Source organism: Haemaphysalis longicornis, unplaced genomic scaffold, assembly GCF_048455015.1.
Source record: "Haemaphysalis longicornis isolate Haplotype H1 unplaced genomic scaffold, Haemaphysalis longicornis Haplotype H1 scaffold_7, whole genome shotgun sequence".
In the NCBI taxonomy this organism is placed as follows: domain Eukaryota; kingdom Metazoa; phylum Arthropoda; class Arachnida; order Ixodida; family Ixodidae; genus Haemaphysalis; species Haemaphysalis longicornis.
Window position 1 is genome coordinate 124,246,514 of NW_027526422.1, and position 19,790 is coordinate 124,266,303.

At 45.9% G+C, this 19,790-nt stretch overlaps 1 protein-coding gene across 1 annotated transcript in view; it reads right to left on the reverse strand.

Annotated features, from left to right (window-relative positions):
• Positions 1 to 2,904: 2,904 nt before the first annotated feature.
• LOC144146511 (neprilysin-1-like) overlaps positions 2,905 to 19,790 on the reverse strand; it is a gene marked incomplete in the record, with an annotated part of 55,392 nt that continues 38,506 nt past the window's right edge. The window contains 10 exon segments of the mRNA XM_077678456.1: positions 2,905 to 3,058; positions 4,658 to 4,734; positions 6,600 to 6,707; positions 7,262 to 7,327; positions 11,534 to 11,664; positions 13,426 to 13,493; positions 13,985 to 14,036; positions 17,612 to 17,670; positions 19,202 to 19,311; positions 19,388 to 19,465. Coding sequence (XP_077534582.1) covers positions 2,935 to 3,058; positions 4,658 to 4,734; positions 6,600 to 6,707; positions 7,262 to 7,327; positions 11,534 to 11,664; positions 13,426 to 13,493; positions 13,985 to 14,036; positions 17,612 to 17,670; positions 19,202 to 19,311; positions 19,388 to 19,465 — 873 coding nt within the window.

The following is a 19,790-nucleotide window of genomic DNA, read 5'->3' on the forward strand; positions in this document are numbered from 1 at the left end:
ATGTCTGTCTCCGCTGAACTACTTCCTAGTTCGCTATTATCCTGGATGTCACGGCTACAGATCTCTAAAGAACTACTCCGCTACTGTATCTATTTTATCCCTATTTGTGATGACATTGCCTTGCTTGTCTTTAAGTGCATACATCTGATTTTTCTCGTGCCTAGACGCCTCTTCAATGCTTTCAGGCTACCTCCGTTCTTCACAGCATGCTCGATCTTCTCCATATTATATACTTCCGTATATCAGCTGTCTTACGCTGATCGATTCACTTCGAAAGCTCCGCTAGTTCTCCTTTGTCAGCTGGACTGGATATTGTCATGCTTTGCTGTTTCCTAACTAAATCTTTCATCTGCTGCGAAATTTTCCCAGTATCCTGTCTAGCGATGAAGTTCAACCGCGGCTATTTCTTGGGGTGCACCAGAGGTGCAGGGCCTTGGTTTGCAGACCCTCACGCGTCAGCGCGGTGTAGAGCACCCAGCCCTTCTTGCCTTTCACGACAGTCGAAAGGGTATCCCCATTGTATCCCACTATCTTGTGACATTGCGTTTTTTCTACTGGGACAAAAAGAACATCCGAAGAACCAGGCTGCGAACATTCGATGCCCGAAGGCTGCAGAAAATGGGGAAAACTTTCATGCGCCTGCCTTCATGCATCCAGCTGATCATACCGGCCTCATCGAACGAGAAAGTCTACCATCGCACATTGTTGCAAAACATTAATCACTCTTGCTCTCATCCATGTCACGAGTGCGTTCCAGAGTCATTCGGAAAGCACCTTAGAGGAATACCGACACGAAATTGTTACGTTTTTTTTTTACTGCTGCGGTTGGCTAACAGCCCCGTAATCATAAAATAGCAGATTAGATGGTCGTTCCCAGCGTTAATATTTATTTACAGCTACGTTTGTCCGTGTCAGTTTTGGTTTCGAAGAAACGAAAAAACAGCGTGGCGGCGGCAATGACAAAAAAATTGGGCCCATCTCCCCGCGAGTGGGACTCGAGTAAATGCGTCGCATAGAGGGTGGGTTTATTGCGTTAACGTTTAGTGTTTGGGGAGTTGGTGGTAGTGAATGCGTTGTATCATCAGCTTCTTGACGTAGTTTGAATGAGTCAAGGATATAAGGCGCGTTCGTAGCCTCCCATTCTGTGTCGGCTTTGTGGCGCAGTGGGTAGAGCACCATGTACATTGCGTTCCGCCCGCAGGGTCGAGGGATCGAAACCAGGCACCGGATAGTTTTTTTTTTATATATATAGTGTAGGGGGAGGGGTGCGGACTACGACTACGGACGTCAACGCGGGTGACATCGTGAGTTACTGAAATGCTCTGCATTTAAAAAAGCACTCATTACATCACCGTTCTCGTCGCACCACAGCCGATCTGGACGTGCGCGCGCGCGCGCCCAGACTGGAAGTGGTTGCGCGCGCCTGGGCGGCATGACTTAAATCCCAAAACTGACGGGATGCGCAACGCCGAGCAGCGCCCACCAACAGCAGCCAGCGTTTTGGTTACGTCACGGGAGTCCTGACTGAGCAGTTTGGGCCGAGCCGCTCAACACGTCACGCTAATGCCGATGTCGAAAGGGTATCCGTTCTGAACTTTCTTGGGCACGCAAAAGTTAAAATTGGTTTAAAGTATGTTATATTGAACAGTTACGGTTGAACCTTCGTGAGAGATATCTGCATTCTACAACGGACGAGTTTAGCATTGTTATCCCCACAGAGTTTCATACCAATATATATTAGAAAGAAATCTTGCGCTGCAATCACAGGCCGCCGCGGGCGGCGTCATTGAAGCTGGCGACGTTCCTCATCTACTTGGCTTAGCTAGCCATATGGCTTCTTTTAAATGCGGAGCATTTCTTAGGCTCGCGATGTCACTCGTCGATGTTGTCGGCGCCGTCCACACGCTCACTGCGCATGCGCGTCGCATCGAGGCGCAGGTGCGCGTCTCTCCCCCGTACCCTCCTCGCTCTCAACAACAGGTGCGGCGGTGCGGGAGGAGCGCGTGTACCCCGTGCGCTTCGTCGCTCTCAACAGCTGCGGCGGTGTGGGGGGAGAACGTCTGTGCGCGCATGCGTCGTAGCTACCCGTGCGCTGCGTCGCGCTCAACAGTAACGGCGGCAGGGCGTGTACACGTGATAACGGCGTGGTGGGTGCGTGTAAAGTTCGCGCGCTTATGTACAGAAGTGTGCGCATGCGTGTCTCTCCCCCGTACTCCTGTCCCTCGAACGCGGGCGGTTTGTATATAAGCGACGGAGCGTGCGTTCGGAATTCAGTCAAGGGTGTCTTTGCTTGGCTTTCGCTTGACTTGACGCTTTATTTGACGGCACCAAGCAACAAATACAGACTTTAACTTTACACTCCTTGCCTTCGCTTCTCCTTCATTCAATAAATAAGAATAATAAAAACGAAATAACAATTAAGCATTCCCAAACCATACCCAATTCGGCAACATTCACGCGATACCCCCACCACTCTGCGACGCATTTACTCGAGTTCCCCCTGCGGGAACATGCGGGCGGGTTTTTTTGTCTCGAAGCCAGAAGGGCAACATCTTTTTCTTGTTCATCGTGCATGAAGCTTCTAAATTAGCACTGACAAAAAATCTTTTTGGAGATTCAATTTTATAACAAAACAAATTTGAATAATCTTTTACGGTAATATTGTTGCTTTTTTGCAGCCAGTGCCAACTTCTCAGGTTGTTCTTGAGCTATTCAAAGGACAACAATGTGCCTTCCCGGTGCACGACGGAATGCTCGGTGAAGCGTGGCTCCCCTATACACCGGCGCCAGATTTCCCTCTAGTATATATTAATATGAAACTATGGTTATGCCAGCTTATAAATTTTTTGCCAATACTCTTTCAATAAAAATACATGGTCCGTGTGTGGTCTGTAGAGGGGCATTTTATTTTGTGAAACGAGGCATGTGGGCGGGCTAGAAGTCCTTGCGGAAGGTGGACCAGAAGTCGCAGCTCTGGCGGCCAGCGTTCATGGCGCTTGTGTCTTGGCACGAGAAAGCCCTGACAAAGTGCTGCGAGTTGCGTAGGGGATTGTTGATCCTGCGTGAACAGCACATCATTGTAAGGTATCTGTCAGTGGCTTTGTGGATGCTGCCGGATAGCTGCCAGAAATAATCGTCACACGCAAAGAAAATCTTGTAGCGTACTGGTCACCAATGTCAGCAGATGCAAAATTTACGCCGATATGTTTCGCCTTCAAGATAATTCGTTAATTGTCTTAAGTCCATTTGAGCCTTAGGTGTACCTATTATCTGGCTCGTGATCTGCCTTTTATCCTCCAGGCTGCAGGCGCATTTGTTTCCAGAACCGACTTCCGGCTTTTAACAATAAATTATCTGCCAGTGGCATTGCAAACGCTGAAGGATTGCTATCACAAATAATTAGTCATCAAATCCAGGTAAAGCTCCCTCCTAAGTAATGGATATATTGGTGTGAGAAGATGGAAAACGTGCCCCAATTTCCTCCACCTGAAAGGAATTTCTTCAATTTCCAAATTCTTTTTATCGCCTCGCTTTATTGCTTTGGCTCGTAATCTATCCGTTATTCACCCCCGCAGCCGCAGATTCTTCCCAAGCCATCGTCGTCTTTCAATTAAAATTTGAGTTTGTGACGCCGCCTAACGGATTTTTATGACTGAACCATGCCTAAGGCTAAAGCATAATACAAGGCTCTATATTTGACATTTACGCCCGTGATGGTTCCTTACAGTCGTAGGTAAACAACACGCTGCAAAACAAGGACCTCCAGATTTAAGGTTTTCAGTCACTGTTCCCGATTATTGCAGTATAGAGCAAGCACGCTAACGCACTGATAAGACGGTCGCCGTAAGAAATACACGCTTCGAAATTTCGTTCTATATTCGTGCTTTTATGTTCGCTTTCTGTTGCCTTGCTATAAAACGACTCCGCATTTTCAGCTTGGCCTTGCATGTTATTTGGAGTAAATTCTGTAGCTTGGAATATGTAAAACGAGCACGCTGCAGTAAACCATGTGTACAATGCAAACGCTGGCGCAAAGCTATCTTATCAAGTCCTTACACCGAGACAGCGGCACATTCACAGCTTGTTTATAAGCCCTGTTGGTTGCCAAAGTCTGTCATGATGTCATAAGTGGTTACTAGTCGGAAACCACAGATCTTGACTATCTCGTTCACACTCACTCACCCGTCCCTGAGTAAATATATATTTCTCAAAAAAAAATCGTGCAAAGAAACGGGGCGGAAGAACAGAGAAGCTGAGAACACGTGCGGGAGCTGCTCAGCCTCACTATGGTATATTTAAACTCAATATGCTGATGATCTTACAACACGGTTGCTAGCAACAGATTATTTGCCCCATTGAGTGATCCACCATTTTGAAAAATTCAATTAAGCTGCAAGCGCATCACATTTCCCAAACTTTTGAAAAAGCTCCAATGCTTTCATCCAGTAGCCACACGCACGTTCAGTACTTAGGTTCGCTGGCCATGAAGTACCCGAGAGAACGATCGCTGTTCTACGCACAACGGATTATGTCACAGAGATCATTATCTGGTACCTGTACCAGGCCGCAGCCTTAGAATGCTCACAGGGAAAACAGGGATAAACAAAGAGCGCTACAAACGGGCTTTGGTTTGTTGCGTAAGTACAAGCTGTCTTACCTGTATTTGTTAGGACTGAAGGTTCCATTGTTGATCAGCTCATCAACAGCTTCGCGGCTTGTCTTCTCACAGAAAGACTGCAAGAGAAATGGCATTTATTCCAAGCTGGTAAAATAAAAACTTAAACGTGAGAGCAAATAGAGGCTCGCTGGAACGCGCAAGACACTGACCTCATTAATCGAATGATTGATTGATTGATTGATTGATTGTTTGATTGATTGATTGATTGATTGATTGATTGATTGATTGATTGATTGATTGATTGATTGATTGATTGATTGATTGATTGATTGATTGATTGATTGATTGATTGATTGTGAGGTTTGATGCACCCATGCTACAAAGGCGATTAGCCGAGCCATAGTGGAGGGCTCTAGAATAATTTTAACCACCTGGAAATCTTTACCGTGCGCCGAAATCTCGAACACACGGACGTTTTCGCTTTTTGATCCCATCAGAAAAGTGGCTTCCGCAGCCGACAATCAAACCCGCGTCCTTGTGCTCAGCAGCACAACGCCTTAGTTACTGAGCCACCACGGCGGGTCCCACCCAATTTCGCAACGTTTGTAGAATACAATGAATTGGCCACGGGTCAACATCAAGCCAGCGCCGTTGCCCTCACTCGAAGAGAGGCGTATACTATTAAAGATAATTGACCAAAAACAGAAAGCCGGAGGTATAGAGCCGACATATTGTCAGGGGGGATATCCGGCAGAATCGAAGTCAAACTAAACAACGATTTCACTGAACATGACTACGCATATATAGGTTATAGTTCAGGCAATTAAGTAAAACAGAAAGGCAATAAAGCAAAGCAGAAGACACGCACAAGAGGTGGTGGACAGAAAAGGGCATACTTCACTATGCTTTAGTTGCACTCCAATTTTTCTTGCAGAGAAGCTTCGTTGCAGCGTGGTCATGATGTTTCCAGGGGAACGTTCAGTGGTTGACACGAGTAAAATTGAGTGAGGTACCGGAAGGACTGAACTTCACTAAACTCCCACTACAGTGCGGAGCGTATTTCAGATTTTACTAAGTCCTCACTCACGGAGTTTACTTCGGCATTCGTAATCGAGTGCAGGTTTTTCTCAACAGGAAATGCACCGCAGAACAACTGCTACTAAGGGCAGTGTTTTTGAGACCTAACGCAAAAACAATGCAGGCCACACCGTCGTTTTTAAGCCAAATCCCGACTTCTACCCGCCATGCAAACCCTGCCCATGAGTAAAAGCCTTCGTTAAATGCAACATGCGGAAAACCACACACAGCACAGTCGAACAAACTAGAGAATGGTACTATTCGTTGTTAGTTATTGAGCAAAGGTGCGTGTTTGTTGAGAAGTTACTTCGGGGTGTGATGGGACAGACAAACGATTTTTGTGGAGTGTATGAGCTGTATTCGAAATGAAACGGCGTCACTTTAGGCACATTGAATCGAAACGGTTTTCCTAATGGCGTGATAAAACGTTTGTAAATAGTAATTTTACATCTATCTGCCTTAAATACGCTGGCAAGCCTGACAGTCAGCCGCGCGGCAACATACTTTTACTGTACGTGAGATGAAAGAAGGCGCTCAAATCGTCCTCAAAAAAGAAGGCGTCCCCAGCTAAAACGATAAAACGCAGTCTTCCTATTCCTTCATGTCGTTTTTGAATAACGCATTCGAAACGACGGAGCAGTTTGTGTAGGTGCGGTAGTTTCACGTTTAGACACTACACGGCGCCACATCGCAGATTTCAGAAAGTTTAGTTCCAAGTTAAATTCAAGTCCGCCAATTTATTTAGAAATTCGTCGTGGTTATCCAACATAGAAAACACGGGCTTCTATATGAGCGAGAGGACATGTACTCCACAAAAATCGTTTGTCTGTCCCTCTAAAGCATTTTTTATGTGTAAAGCAAGAAGCACAAAGACATCAGGTTAGCGCAACAGAGCATCACGCACCTCTGCCAGGGAGTAGAAGAAGAGCTGATCAGAGGAAATGTGGTGCAGGCCCTGCAGTCGGTAGTCAGGGAACGGGTAGGCCTTCTCGTAGATGAGCTTCCTGTAGAACTGGTACCGGGAGGAGCGAGAACGATAACAGGCACTCATTTCAGCTTTCTTTGTGTTGCACTACTGTTCAGCGAGGCAAATTATTCCCCCGCAGAGGTTATATTTTTGTAGGTATCGCTAAGGCTGCCAAGTTTGCGAAGCCTTACCACAAGTTAAAAGATCTACTAAAACTGGCTTCCTGAGAGGAAGTGAGTGAGATAAGTGACATTTATTTGTCCATAGATGGGTGTCGGGGAAGGAAAGTCTTGGAAGAAAAGCCCCCTTCCAGGTGCAACATCGTATTATAAATAGCCTCTTTAAAGGCGTTCGTATGATGAAGTGCGAAAATGGTAAGACACGTAAGCAAAAACTTCAGAAAGGTTTAAATGCCTGTTTGTACGTTGTAACTTTCATTAAAAGCAAATATGGCTATCAACATAACGCAGGACTTCTGCAAAGAAGTACCATTTTCACCGAAGAAATAATTATAAGTATTGAAAAACATACTCCCGGAACACTGATTTCTCTTTATCTGGTAGTGCGGTAAATTCGCAAGGTTAGGAAAATGTACTTGCCCTCAGCAGAGGCGTGATGACGGCGACATCAATCATGTCCTCATCAATAGTGGCGTTGGCATTGAGCTGAAAAATAAACGGAACACTATTCAGAAAAAGCCTACAAAGGCAATATTCATATAGAATCAATTTAGTCTCGCTGCCTATATAAATCGAGCCAGATGTTTCCCTGAAACCCACGTAGAACACTTTAAACAGTACACGCCAGTGGAAGGTAATCCAGGTCGTATACTGGTGAAGAAATTTCACATCGCGGTTAAGAAAAATATCATCGGTCATTCCACTGTGCTAAGGTGCATAAGCAACAAAGATCATGCAACACCGAATCTTGAACAAAGCCACGAACTCGATCAGTATCCTTATGGGTGGTCATGGTGAGAGAAGGTGCGCACTGAGAATTCTTGTTTTGTCAGTCTGGTTTTCTATAAGTTCGAATAGACTAATGCAGACACTCTGAGAAGCCGCACAAAACTAGAAACGCGCAACGTTTCGACGTGTCCATGACACGGCGCCCCAGCCGTCACCACGGGAGAGCAAAAGGAAGAGAAGCTGACCACAAAAGTGCTTATACTCGGTGACAACTTAAGAACGGCACCGGAAGTTGCCGCTGTGCCTTATCACCGTAGCCGGATGTTTCTCCGCGCGACGCAAGTAGGGCGTTACTGGGAATATTTTGAACATGGCGTGAGCCGTTCCCGTGATTATTTGGACCTAATATGCTTACAAACGACTCCAGGGACGACAAACAAACTGCGTGAGACAAGGCAGACGATATCACGCATTCATAGCAAACCCCTTTCAAAACGCGCGCGCACTGACGTCACGGGTCCGGCGCTTTGGCGGAGTGATACACTACATGAGGTGGTGCCGTTCTTGAGTTGTAACCGAGTATAGGACCGCTACCAGAGAGGGCGTGCGGGCGTAGACGTGGCCGACGCCGGCCACACGCCGACACATGTCTGAGCACTCTCTCAAGTTTAAGTCGGACCCAAACAAAGCAAGCATGCGCGTAAGCAAAGCTCTCTAACACGGACCCCTCGCGCTATAGAACAGCTCGTGCTTCAAAGATAGTGGAGCCTCTGGATTGCGCTTCAGTGTGGACGATTGTCGCCACCTCGGGAAGCTGGAACAATCTAGCCACGGATGTGATTGAAGTACACACAATGAGGGGACGCACTGTCGTTTTGTTGACCAAGCAGAAAGATACACAGTCACACAGCCAGATACAGCTTCACCTGAAAACATTTACACCTGTTTGCTCTTCTGCTAACGCAAACGCTATTGAAAAGTTTTAGAAATTGTACACAGGTAACTAAAATTCACAAACACGAACAGGCTCTAACACCCAGCGTTGAATGTGTTCTGGAGAAAAGCAGCCGACGAAAGCCACGAGCAGTAAGTCGAAGCGCTGTCCGCGAATGTTTATAAGGTGTGAGAGTTCTGCATGTAGCAACTACATTGGTGCCGCGGTGCTTAACAGTGCGGGTACGACATTGTGGAAGTTTACGTTTTCCCTTACTTTCATCAATGCCTACAGGCCCACTGACTTTGGAGAACGTTATGAACTACAGTGGTGCTCCGAAATATTGAGCACACATCACCACTTAAAAATGGACAGGCATCGAGTCTGTATTGATCCATTTCGTTCGACAAATTGGAAATGATCAACTCTCATTTCTTCTGAACGGAACAAAGGTAGTGAATTTACACGTTACTACAATTGCTATATAATACTGGACATCCGATCTATTGTTTAGCTGGTATTCAAACTCAGCAGGTATGCACACGGGGTCTTTTTAGTGCTGAAGGACTTCCATCCTACTTCTCAGCATACCGCGGATGTACAGTGGCGAGCTCGTTTAGGGTGAACACGGGAGCGCCTGGCCGCCGGTGCTATCAGAGCAGCCTACCGTGGGCTGCACGAAGCATCACGCATGCCCTGGGCGTGTCGAACTACAATTCGCTTCCAGCTCGCGCATCGCGTCATCGGAGCACCTGCACGTCTTTAGCTATGTTGCGCGTCGTCTGCTAATTGTTGTCTCGCTTCGAACCCCGAATCCTCGATCCTTGTATAAACACGCCTAATAAAAATCACGAAGTGCTTCTCCCCCGCAAATTGAACATCGAGGTTGTAGTAGCCGAGCTCACTTCGAGCTCTGAATTTATTTCTGATAAACATTGCGCGCAGGTGTTCCTTCGATTTGAGTGTTAACCACTTAAAAAATATCTAGTGCCGTTAAAATGAGCGTCACCTATTTATCAAGTTTGCTTGAAGCAAGCTGGCGAGATCAGATGGGACGAGCCGCTTTCATTGCATTCAAGCTAATGAACAAATAACCGCTGACTTGGAAACATTTCTCTTGCGAATTCCTGGTTCCAGGTATTTACACAGCGGTCGATTGCTCCACCGCTACAAGCAAGATTTAGTTAGCAGACGACGTTCAGACGCTCCGATGACGCAATGCGCTCGCTGAAAGCATAGCCTCGCTCGACCCGCACAGCGGATGCGTGCGGCTTCGCGCGTCCCACGGTAGGATGCTCTGATAGTATACCGTTGGCCACGCGCTCCCGTGTTCACCCTAAGCGAGCTCACCACTGTACAGAAGACTTGGCAACGGTGTCCGCGCTGGTAAGGAACCAAACGGCTGAAAATACAGCGGAAGAGGTCTTAAACGGCGTGACGATGGGCCTAACATCAACTCCGAGGCCTAGCGTCGTCAAGCGGCACCAGCAGGTAAATGTACAATGACGTAACGACAGTTTTCTATTAAAAAACACAAACAGAACTCTCTCCCCGCGGCGCCTTTCGTTTGTGTGCAAGAAAACGAAGCAGGCGCGCTGCCGCCGGATTGCCTTTAAATGTCTTCCCATTCATCATTTGATGACGGGTATTGTATGTAAGTGAATACAAAAATCACTATTGAATGCTTATTCGAAAATATTCTATTACAAACTGAAGCCTACCCGTAAAGAGCCACAAACGAAACAGCTGCTGTGACGGCAGCATCAGCGTGGCGCAGCGACCTTACAACCGACGGCAACGAAGCGCTTGCACGCACTTGACACACGCGTCAGTCCAGGCACCAGCAGGAAATATCCTTTCACTGACACATGACGTATATATTCTTGCCATCTGTAAAGCTGACGTCGAATTTGCCGCAGCTCTAACTAAGGAACAGTGTTGTTAGTTTCGCTTATCTTGGAAATGGTATGTTCATAACTGATATCGGACGCGCATTCCGCCAAAATAATTCAGCGGCGGCTGCCACCGAACCAATTGACCGTTGGGCACTAATAATGCTGTGTATACAATTACTCAAGCACGGCGGGTTTCCTTGGCTTGTTTCACGCAATATCTTTGCTTCTCCTCCTATACTCATGCAATTTACAGATGATAGGCGTTTGGGCTTCATCGCGTGCCTTTACTGACAACGAAGCAAATTTGTTGCATTGAATACCGGCCGTGGAAAAGTTATTGACATAATTTAATTTCATACGTCGTTTTTGGGAACCGCAAATCTGTAAAGGCGGTGCAACTATTTAAAAGTGGCGTTCACGTATCGCAAGGCGATGGCTTGCCTCTCCGTTCTACATTCCTACTATCATTAGTACAGTAAAAGCTCGTAAATTCAAACGCGGTTAATTGGAATTTATGCTTATTTCAAACTTACGCCCTGTTCCCGGCCCAGCCCTGTATGTTTCAATGGGGGAAAACCTCAGATATTTCGCACGCATCGGTATCCAGAACAGTTATTTCGAAGTATGATCCCCTAGTTTTCATCGCTCATTGCAGAAGAAGTCGGCCCGGAATGATTACAATGTGTTGCAAATCCAACCCAAATTAAATTGATTAGAGATGCAAAGAACAAAACCGAAAAATAACAGGGTGGCACGCACGCTACGCTCCTGCAACAGCTTATTTCGCTGCTACAAAGGGCGCCACACCACCGGCGCCAGTGCTCCGGCGCATGCCATTATTTTTTACGAGGCGTTATTTACGAAATAACCTGCCGAAAACATGTAGTAGCGCCTACTTCGCGATGACGAGTCCAGAGGTGGCTTCTTTGAGTTCTACCCGCGCAGTGTGGCGCGATTTTCGTTCATGCTAGCGCCTTTCCGCTCATTCGAACCTCGCTTAATTCGAACAATTTTGTGGTTCCCTATGGGTTCGAATTAACGCGCTTTTACTGTACCTGCTTCCACGTGACAGCACGAATTTGTGGCCAATTCAGTACTTCCAGACAACCTTCCTTCAATCGATGGGAGGCTCACCCTTAGGCGACTCTCGGGTACCCGCTTGTTTGCATACTGCTTGAAGACGCACTGCTTGTTGGTTAACAGCCGCTGACGCGTGTAGTAGCCCATCCAGTCCTCACGATTGTGCTCCGAGTCAATGTAGCCGCCTGCACAAAAAACGATGAGAGCTCAGATGCTTAATTTCTTCCCGCTCATCCCGACTATATTGGTGCATGTGTTCCTACTAATAAGTAACGATGTTGTATCTATGTGGTTCTGCTCGCGTACATGCAAGTGTTTCGAAATGTTACGCCCTTGTCTATGGCCCAAACTTTCAACCCAGCTTGAGATCTAGTAAAACCTGTTTGCCTGAGTTTCGTACTCGCACCTCTGCTTTCGATCTGTCATGGAACCTTCAGTCTTATAAGTGAGACTGCGAACTTTGCTGACAGTCGGTGTGCCCGCGTCTACCGTCGCTTTTGCGAAAGTTAACCGCACAGAGCGCTGTGGATGTAGTGGCCTCTGATTACCACTATAACGGCAACGTCGCGAGGGTGTTCCAGAAATTTTCATTGTGCTAGCATTACAAATGATCGTCGTGCCGTCGCATGACGAGTTTCAAATGAGAAATAAATAAAATCTTTATTATACAACACTTACTCGTCAACTGCTCTTCGAGCTCCAGTATTAGCTCACTCTTCCTTTAAAAATGCAATTTCAGTTTTCGCACCGAAGCAACACCGGATAGACGATTATGGGTTTTTCGCCAAGGGGGTTACAAATTAGTTCAAGCCAACTTGAAAGTACATTGAACAGAATGTACATGTGGAAGTTTTCAGACGATTGACGCGCAGTCTTACGGCAAAACGTGGCATAGGGAGCAGTAGTAGTTGCGTACCAACGGCTGTACGTTCTTTGGCAGCATCCTGCTCTCTAAGTTTAGAACATTGGCTGAGAGGACTATAACGGGGCGACACGAAGCGAATACGCAATTTCTGTGCGAGATCATCCCCAAAAAGGCCCGTAAATAAAGATTTCGTTACTATCCACCACTAGAGAGAAAAATATAAAATTCCATGCTCAGGTAGCGACAAACCTCATTTGAAACACACTATGACGTCAGTCCGTTCGCGAGAGGGCACCTCAAGAGTCCTGGTGTTTTCTACCCGTTCTGAGCAGAACAAATGAACTGAGGTGATTTTATCATAGATTATTCCTCTCCCCCCTCTCTCTCTCTCTGGTCACTTACACAGTTTAAATGTTACGTGAGTTTAACACAGTACCATGTACAATAAAAGTTCTGGACACCCGCTTCACGGCATTTTTTAACATGTTTCTCGTCTCCGCCCAAAAGCATCGTCCGCGGCCCGCGGAGTTCATGCTCCCCATAAGGCTAGAAGCTTAAACTACTTATTTGCTCGAACTACCTCTTGTTTAAAAACGGAACAAAAAAGCCGCAGAAACATGATCTCGTTCACGGCATTTCGCATCAAGTTATTAGACTTTACAATCAAGTGCAGAAGTGACTTCTGTAATAAAATGCGCTTAATGGATAAAATGTTTAACGTCTTTGTGTAAACTTCCTTTTCGTTTTCGCTTTCACGCTTGACTTTTTTTTAGCCCCCGAAGTTGGAAAAGCACAGGCATAAATGCCACGTCCTGTGACGACGTCAGCTTTTAACCGCCAATCAGGTAAATGCTCCAGTTATGTTTAAGCTTATGCGATCACTTTCGGTACGCGAACGTTCTACAAGCGCCCACACATAGCCTAAGCAATCCTCTGGAATAACTATGGCAAATTTGCATGGCTAGTAGCCAGACGCAACACAATTTCTTATCTGGAGCGATTGTGCACAACTTCCCCTGACGGCTTCTACAGTGCCAAAACCCTTTTTCTCCGCGTTCGCACTTCGTTTCGAGACACTCACCACGTTCGTCAATTGCTTTCAAAAGGTTTCTGCCAATTCTATATCCACTCTTCACCAGATCCAGCAGCCTGGAAGATAAAATTGCATATATAGACATAATCGGAACCATTCACAGGGCTCGTTAGGTGCTGTTCTGATGCTCAACCTGACAAGTGAACATATCGGTATCTTCAATGCCCCATTTGCCTGATCTAGCGTTCCACTGGAGGGCACGCGCCTGTGGTAGGTGGATTACGTGAAAACGTAGTGCCTACCGCTTTCTGGCAATATCAGTTCCACTTTTTCTCTTCCTTCGAATATGTGGAAAGTCCTGCACTTGAACATGTACTCTTTCAAAGGGTGCTCGGTAAAGTATTACTGTAGGAGGTATGCGTATGCACTGTTTGGTGAAAAATTGCAACCAATGAATGGCACCTTTAGCGTTTTCGTTCCGATGTACATGGTGTGTATGGGAGCATGGGCATAAGAGATCCCATGTACTGCACCAGGCTACCAAGCTCATTCTTCTCAATTATAAATTTTGCTGCTTTCTAGCGAGGGAATAGGATAAGTCACTTACAAATTCTTGTCTCTTGCATACATGGGTCCGTGGAACGATCCGTGGGAAATGTCTGAAACGCCGCAGCAGTAAACATATCAAGAAAACCCGCGAACACAGCGTTTTATGCATGAAGTTTACCATTAGAGGTAGTTGCTGTATTTGTAAAGCGTACCTTCTTCAGGCCCAGTGTGTTCGCAAGCAGATGCTCGCGCTGTGTCAAAACACTATTTTTACGTCCGTCGGTATGTGCGCATGAACGAACAGATATTCGTATATATTTAGTTCCGTAAATAAAGCTAATAATCTTCTATATATAGCTAAGTTTATCGGCCCACGTTCATGTGTTAGTGTATAGAGAGTGTGTGTGTATACAAATACAGAGTAGGGCACAAACGTGCGTATATTATATCCTCATTTTTTCGTAACCAAAAGATCCATAAGTCAGGAAACATAGCTATGAACAGACGCACGAACAACGGACGACCACATGACCCTTAAAATCCAAATACACAGTACAAGCGCAGATTCTTGTTGGTTACCTTGCTCACTTTATGGCATAAACTAATAACGATGCTGAGGAGCAAGTGCCGAATTTCTCACGATATCTAGCCCACGGATGTATAACCAGGAACATCGAAGAGCACTGGATTTGATGACAGGTCTGTTCATAAACACGCACATACTAACAATTATGAACAATGCTGCGCTCTTCACGGAGAAGCGTGTTGCGCTCTTCACGGAGAAGCGGGTACTTGGCATTCTGTGTGGCGAGGATTAAATGGTGTTACTTCTGTAAATTACTTAAGAAAGAAGTTACTAGCCACTACTTATTATGAGCGTAATCTTCACTCTTTACCTATTTTGGCACCCTCATGCTGCCCAATAAATTGAATAGGGTCATGATAAACGTGGCCTGACGACCGGTTTTTATCTACTTCCATACATACGGATAAATTTTCCCTTATCCCATACATACCCCAAATTATAAAAAAAAATCTTCCTCACATAAAAGTGGCATAAAATATCTCCATGAGTAAACTGCCCTCTCTAACTGATAGCAGAACGAGAAACCTCTTGTGAGCACAAGAACACCACAGCAGGATCCAACGCGTTTATCTTAGAAAGTGATGCATTATTTCATCATCATTATCATCATCGTCAGCAGCAGCAGCAGCAGCCTGGCTGTGTCTAGTGCAGCATGCAGGCATCTCCCAAAGATTTCCCGCGACGTCTATCGCGGGCTAGCTGAGTCGACCCTTTTCCGGCCGCGGCGGCCGCTTTTATGGCGGAAGCAAACAGCGAAGAAGCACGCGTGCTCGAGATTTCGGGCCCGCTAAAGATCCCCAGGCGGGCAAAATTAATTCGGAGCGGCGCGCCTCATCGCCTCTGTACCGTCGGCGAATCAAACCTCATAATCAATCATTTCAATGATTCCACCCTTTCCCCCATATTTTCGTTGTTTATCCCTTCGTCCTGTCCTTTTACGACCCCTATTGTGTTTACGGTCTGTTGGCAGCATAGGCTATTTGACCTATAATTATTTGACCTATATTATAATAATTTGACCCATAATATAGTATTTGACCTATAATATTTCTTTACTCCAGCATATATTTTGCGGTATACACAGGCTACAATGTCTTCGACGGCACACTTTTGGGCCAAGCTTTGCCGGCGTTAACCATCATTTAGGCTTCGGATGGATGTACGAGTAGTGGCCAAAAGTAGCTGTAATGACCGCTGCAAAACCCACTCTTGTTGTAATGAGGGCTGTAATGAGGGCTTTGGGTTAGCTGGTCACGTCACTAGATCAGGTATCGGAGTACCACCATTGAGGCACGAAAATCAGCAACGGCAGCCATTTTGGTGTTTATCAGTGCTGGGAGATTGCCGCTTCTACGGCCTCACCGCTACGTTCGACCGGGTCGCTTGTTAACAACACTGCCGAAGACACGGCCAAACGGCATCTTCGGACATACTTCTGCTGCTTAAATGCCGCTACACGCGTTATCTTTGATTCGCGTTCGGAACGCGCGCAGCCGCAGAGCAGGGGGGAGTTTGGCAGAGTTGGCCGGCAAAAACGCATAAACCATAAACAAAATGGAGGCACCCATGAACCGTCGCAGTGCAAACAAATGTCACCTGACGTCAACTCATCAATGATTATGACGGCGGCCCGGTAGAAGAAGAGGACAGAGAGCCGACACATTGAAACCTTATCTAGTGACACTAGGTCTACCGAAGTTAACGTCTGATAACATATCACGCTCCTCGTCCCATCTACATATATTATAGAAGTTGATTGATTGTGGGGTTTAACGCGCCGACGCAACGCAGGCGATGAGGCGCGCCGTAGTGGAGGGCTCCGGATTAATTTTGACCACCTGGGGATCTTTATCGTGCGCCGAAATCTCGTACACACGGGCGTTTTTGCTTTTCTCCTCCATCAGAAAAGCGGCCGCCGCGGATATTATAGAAGTTGCCTAACACCACTGAAACTTTAATAGGGCAACCTTTCAGCTTGTGCAGCAGCTTGTATAGCATTTGGCTACCGCAGCCCGCAAGCCAATAACAAGCACCAGCTGTCCCTCCTTCTCTTTTTCCTTTCTGCGCATGCGTCTATATCAGCATCGTCTTACGATATCGTCTTACTGATGCGCACACAAAAGTAAGCACTCGTACATGGCCACGGCCCTCCATGTGGCCAAGGGCGTACAAGCAGAAGTGGATATCGAAAGTATGGCTGTCGCGAAGTGACGCTGGATGCTACGTTGAACAGTTACAAACAAATGTGGATGATCATAAGCGTTCTATTAAAACTACGCGAACGAGCCCCATGAATAATTTCTTCAGCTCGAATGGACGTTTTCTACTTTCATTGCAGCATTTCTGTGGAGCTGTAGTTTCTATGCAAGGCTAGCATTCTCGGAATGTTTCATTCAGTTCCAAGCGTGGGAGCTGCGTAGAAAACATTCCTAAAGCATCTCCTGTTTCTGCTTTTCTTCTCTGTGGTAACTTGTATAAACTCAGTTTAGGTACTGCGGGCTCTTACGGGACCTAGCTGCTTTCGTTCATGAATAAAGTGAACGTTCGAACGAGGACCAACAGCGAAACCAGAAAACCACTCGGAGAGTTTGCTTTTGCTTGATCCCAACTCTTTCATTGCCGTGCGACGATCACCAGTGTACAGCTTTTAATTTCCAGACATACGTTCAAACTGGCAAGGCGTCAAATTCGCGGCCGCCAGGGCACATTGCAAAGTTCGTCGGGATGTCGACTGGGAATGTTCCAAGGAGTAGTACTTCTGTAAGAACTAGTCCCAGTGCAATAATACAGCGTTTAGCCTAATTTACTTAGCCATTCTGAAGACAACCGTCAAGTACAAATACAATTGCATTAAACGTGAAATACGACGGCATGAAACAGTAAATAACGCCATACAAAACTGCCTCCATTTCTCACGGGAAATAGGAAATATCAACATTTTCATCTTAATACAGAAACAGGCGATTAATACATTTTGGCTGCAACTGCATATTGAAAGAGCAGTAACCTCTTTCGGGAAATGTTTTGGCACCACTTAAGGTTATCAGTACCTTTATTGGTTTATTTATGGTAAAAGCACGACTGCAAACGAACACTTACAAAGAGAATTTAGGTCATAATGGTAAGTGCTGTAGATGTCGAAAATGGACCCAGTGTAGCTGGAAAAAAAATTGCGAAAAATTATTAAGGTGGCCCGAAGAGAACGTAAGCTGCTGCGTTACAAGACACTTAAAAGTACCAGGCAACATACCTAAATAGGAAAGTAGGAAATCGAGGACAGATAAGATTGCAATCCAGATTATGTACAATGGTTTAGTGCTCCCGGTAACTGTGCTCCCGGTGTACATTCACGCCATTTACACCCTAATTTTTCAAGTTCTTTTTGTATTCCTACTGGAGTGATTGCTGCCATACATTCCGAAACTCTGAACATTTGCCGGCTCGATGAAAAATAGAAGTAAACAGCGTTTTGTTTTCTAAAATACTCTTCACGTGATGCCAGCTGAAACACTGGATTCGTTATGTGATGGTCTACTACACTGCATGGCTTGCGGTATTGAACTTTGTTAGAGTTACAAAAAATCACCAAAATTTGAAGAAAAAAACTTCTTCCAGAAAGTTTAGTTTTCGGCCCTCAAGGAGGTGTAAAAATAAACCGTTCTACAACGTCGGCAGTCTTTTATGCATGCTTGACGATGGGGTTTGTGAAATTCATTAGTTGGTTTCTCCTCCCCTTAACAAGTTAAACCTGCACTTCTTCGAAAAGCTTCCGGCCCTTCCTAGCCCATTAATCTTCCTTAAAGTACACTCATAGCCAATAAAACCGACCGTTTCGATTTATATAGGCATTGTAAGTACATAACCTGGTGCAGGAAGAATCAAAGTCTGACGTTTAGCTCAACTTGCTGGCTACAATTTTAGTCAGTCGAAATATTTTAAGCACCCAAACAATTTCTTCCTCACAAATTTCTAGCCTGCTCACCTTACTGCTGGGTCGAAGCACGCGTAAAGGAATCCAACAAATACAGACCCTTCTTTTTTGCTCCCTATTCACTTCAAAACAAACAAATATTGTTGAACAGTCTTAGCTTTACATGGTGTCCTTGGGAACTGCGGTAAAAAAACTAGTGCGACACACTAAGCATTATTTACGATGTACTGCACAATCATTAGTGTCTAGTTGCAAAACGTGTGCTGTCGTTACTTTCACCATCTTTTCTCTCACCTTCACTCAGTTGCTCTCTCAGTTACTGCGACTCAGAAGATACCCGCGGTCGCATCGCCAGCAAAGAGAACAATTAGCTAGAGCTTAACTTGGTACTCCCTAAGGTGTTATTTTTCTAATAATTACATGTAGGTCTCAGCACAGGTCTCTTACAAACGTTTCTAAGTCGAACGCCAAAACGCATTTACTGAACCTTTAGTAAGCTGGAGTCACCAAGCTGCAGTGGTGTCGAGGTTTCGAGCTTCCAGCGCATTCCGGAAGCCCTTCTTTTCAAATGAAATGACAACTTCGTTTATGGGAGCTTGCCTGAGACATTTAGTCTTGCTTCCCGCAATCTTTGACCTGCTTTTGATTCTCTGAGCAGCCGCCCATTTTGTGCGGCATTTGCGTGCAATGGACGCCGAATGCCCGAGCAGCAAAATTAAAGGCCGCGAAAGAGGCCAAAGCAAGCATAGTTCACTCACGCAATGTCGAGTTCGCGGTTGTTCTTGGAAATGGAGAAGTAGTTGTTCCAGTAGTGCTTAATCATCTGGTAGATGCCCGGCACGGGGTTATTGATATTGATCTTGGTCTCCTGTGGACGGGACGCGATACTCCGTCAGCCAAGGCCCTGCACTACGAGCATCAACATTTGCAACTGCGCACCTCACCTGTCCACCGTATAGCTTCAGGAGGGGATCAGTCATCGTGGCGTTGATGAAGAACAGCTGCAGCCTGACGTCTTTAAGCTGAAATTTGGGAGAGGAAAAAATTCAGCGTGCCGCGCAATGTGCACTCTACGTACACTTTAATTTACGGAGCAGGCCGTGAATTAAGCGGTCAAGTTAAAAGACGACAAGACGACAAAGTGGACAACGCTTGGAGTGTTGGTGCTGAATTACTTTACGTGGCTTACATATTTTGTTACGAGACTATTCGTAATAGAATACTGCTCCAAACTATACATTCTGTTTTGTTAACTTGTGTTCTGCTGGCAGTGTGTGGCCGGGACCAGCTGCCTTATCTGTTAGAAAGGAAGCGCGCGTTTCGGTATCTCTGTGCGAATTTAATGGG